At 36.6% G+C, this 1,188-nt stretch overlaps 1 protein-coding gene across 1 annotated transcript; it reads right to left on the bottom strand.

Annotated features, from left to right (window-relative positions):
- Window positions 1-728: 728 nt before the first annotated feature.
- Window positions 729-1,188, bottom strand: LOC107943843 (ethylene-responsive transcription factor ERF096). Its single transcript, XM_016877662.2, has one exon. It carries the CDS (start codon window positions 1,158-1,160, stop codon window positions 762-764), a length of 399 nt encoding a protein of 132 aa, XP_016733151.1. The 5' UTR covers window positions 1,161-1,188; the 3' UTR covers window positions 729-761.

The following is a 1,188-nucleotide window of genomic DNA, read 5'->3' as shown; positions in this document are numbered from 1 at the left end:
TGTGAATATGTTATATGTTCTCAACTGTTATTTTTAATGTATGGAAAAATATGTTCTCAACTGTTGTTTTGTATTTGTGAGATAATTGGGTAAAAGTACTATAAAGATTTTTGTATTAAGCGATACATTATATTTTATCTTCTCTATTAAAAAACTGGACACATTAGACCTTATACATTAGATCAAATAGCAAGCTAATCGTTTTGTTAAAAATTCCACCTATTTCTACTGTTGAGCAATAACGTATTATTGTCTAGTTGTTGGATTTAGTCCCTTCATGTAAAAAATTCCATCCATTTCACCATCTATAAAAAATTCTATCTATTTTGCTTGTATTAGTTCTTTCATGTCAATATGAGGTACACATAGCACGTCAAGTGTCACTCTTTAATTGCTCCATCAGCCATGTTAGCACTTAACAGTAAAAATGGATGGAGTTTTTAGCAAAAGAGTCAGTTTACTCTTTGATCTCATGTACAATGACTAATTTGATATTTTTAGAGTGAAGAGAACAAAATACAATCCATTCCTAACACAGGATCTCCATGATAATTTTACCCCACTTTTATAAAATATTGTCTAATTTATATTTTCGGTATTGAAAATATATTTCTCAATAAAGTGCTTTTATTAGTCATCAAAAGTGAAAATCAAGAAACCAGACATTGAAGATACTTGACTTGACTTGACTAGTTAAATTAAGATGCCAATAGAACAGTACTGTTCTTAATGTCGCCCATGAATTATCACCATTCATCCCTTCAAGTTTTCTTCTTCTTTTTCTCGTCAATTTCAAGAAGTTCTTCAAGCAAATTATCATCCACATACTCTATTTCGAACACCTGTTTCCCTGTCCCCCTTGCTGAAGAAGAAGATGATGATGAGCCGGTTGAAGACGAATGGCGGTAAGCGTTAGCACCGATGGGATACTCGTCGGGGAAATTAAGAATCGCAAATTCACCTCTCATGGCATAAGCTGCTCTATCATAAGCTCGAGCAGCCTCCTCGGCGGTGTTAAATGTTCCAAGCCAAACACGAGCTCCTTGCTGGTTGGGGTCGCGTATCTCGGCCCCAAATGTCCCCCAAGGCCGACTACGTACGCCCCTGTATCGAGTCGTCCCGCCTCCGCTGCCTTCCTTGCCCTTATAGTTACCCTCCATTGCCAAACTTAAAAGCTCAAGCTGTTTG

This window comes from Gossypium hirsutum, chromosome A09 (assembly GCF_007990345.1).
Source record: "Gossypium hirsutum isolate 1008001.06 chromosome A09, Gossypium_hirsutum_v2.1, whole genome shotgun sequence".
Taxonomy (NCBI): domain Eukaryota; kingdom Viridiplantae; phylum Streptophyta; class Magnoliopsida; order Malvales; family Malvaceae; genus Gossypium; species Gossypium hirsutum.
Note: the sequence above shows the minus strand (reverse complement) of the source record. Positions and strands in the feature narration are given on the sequence as shown.

Excerpts from the sequence above, each read along its gene's own strand:
- LOC107943843 (XM_016877662.2), bottom strand. The coding sequence starts at position 1,160 with ATGGAGGGTAACTATAAGGGCAAGGAAGGCAGCGGAGGCGGGACGACT.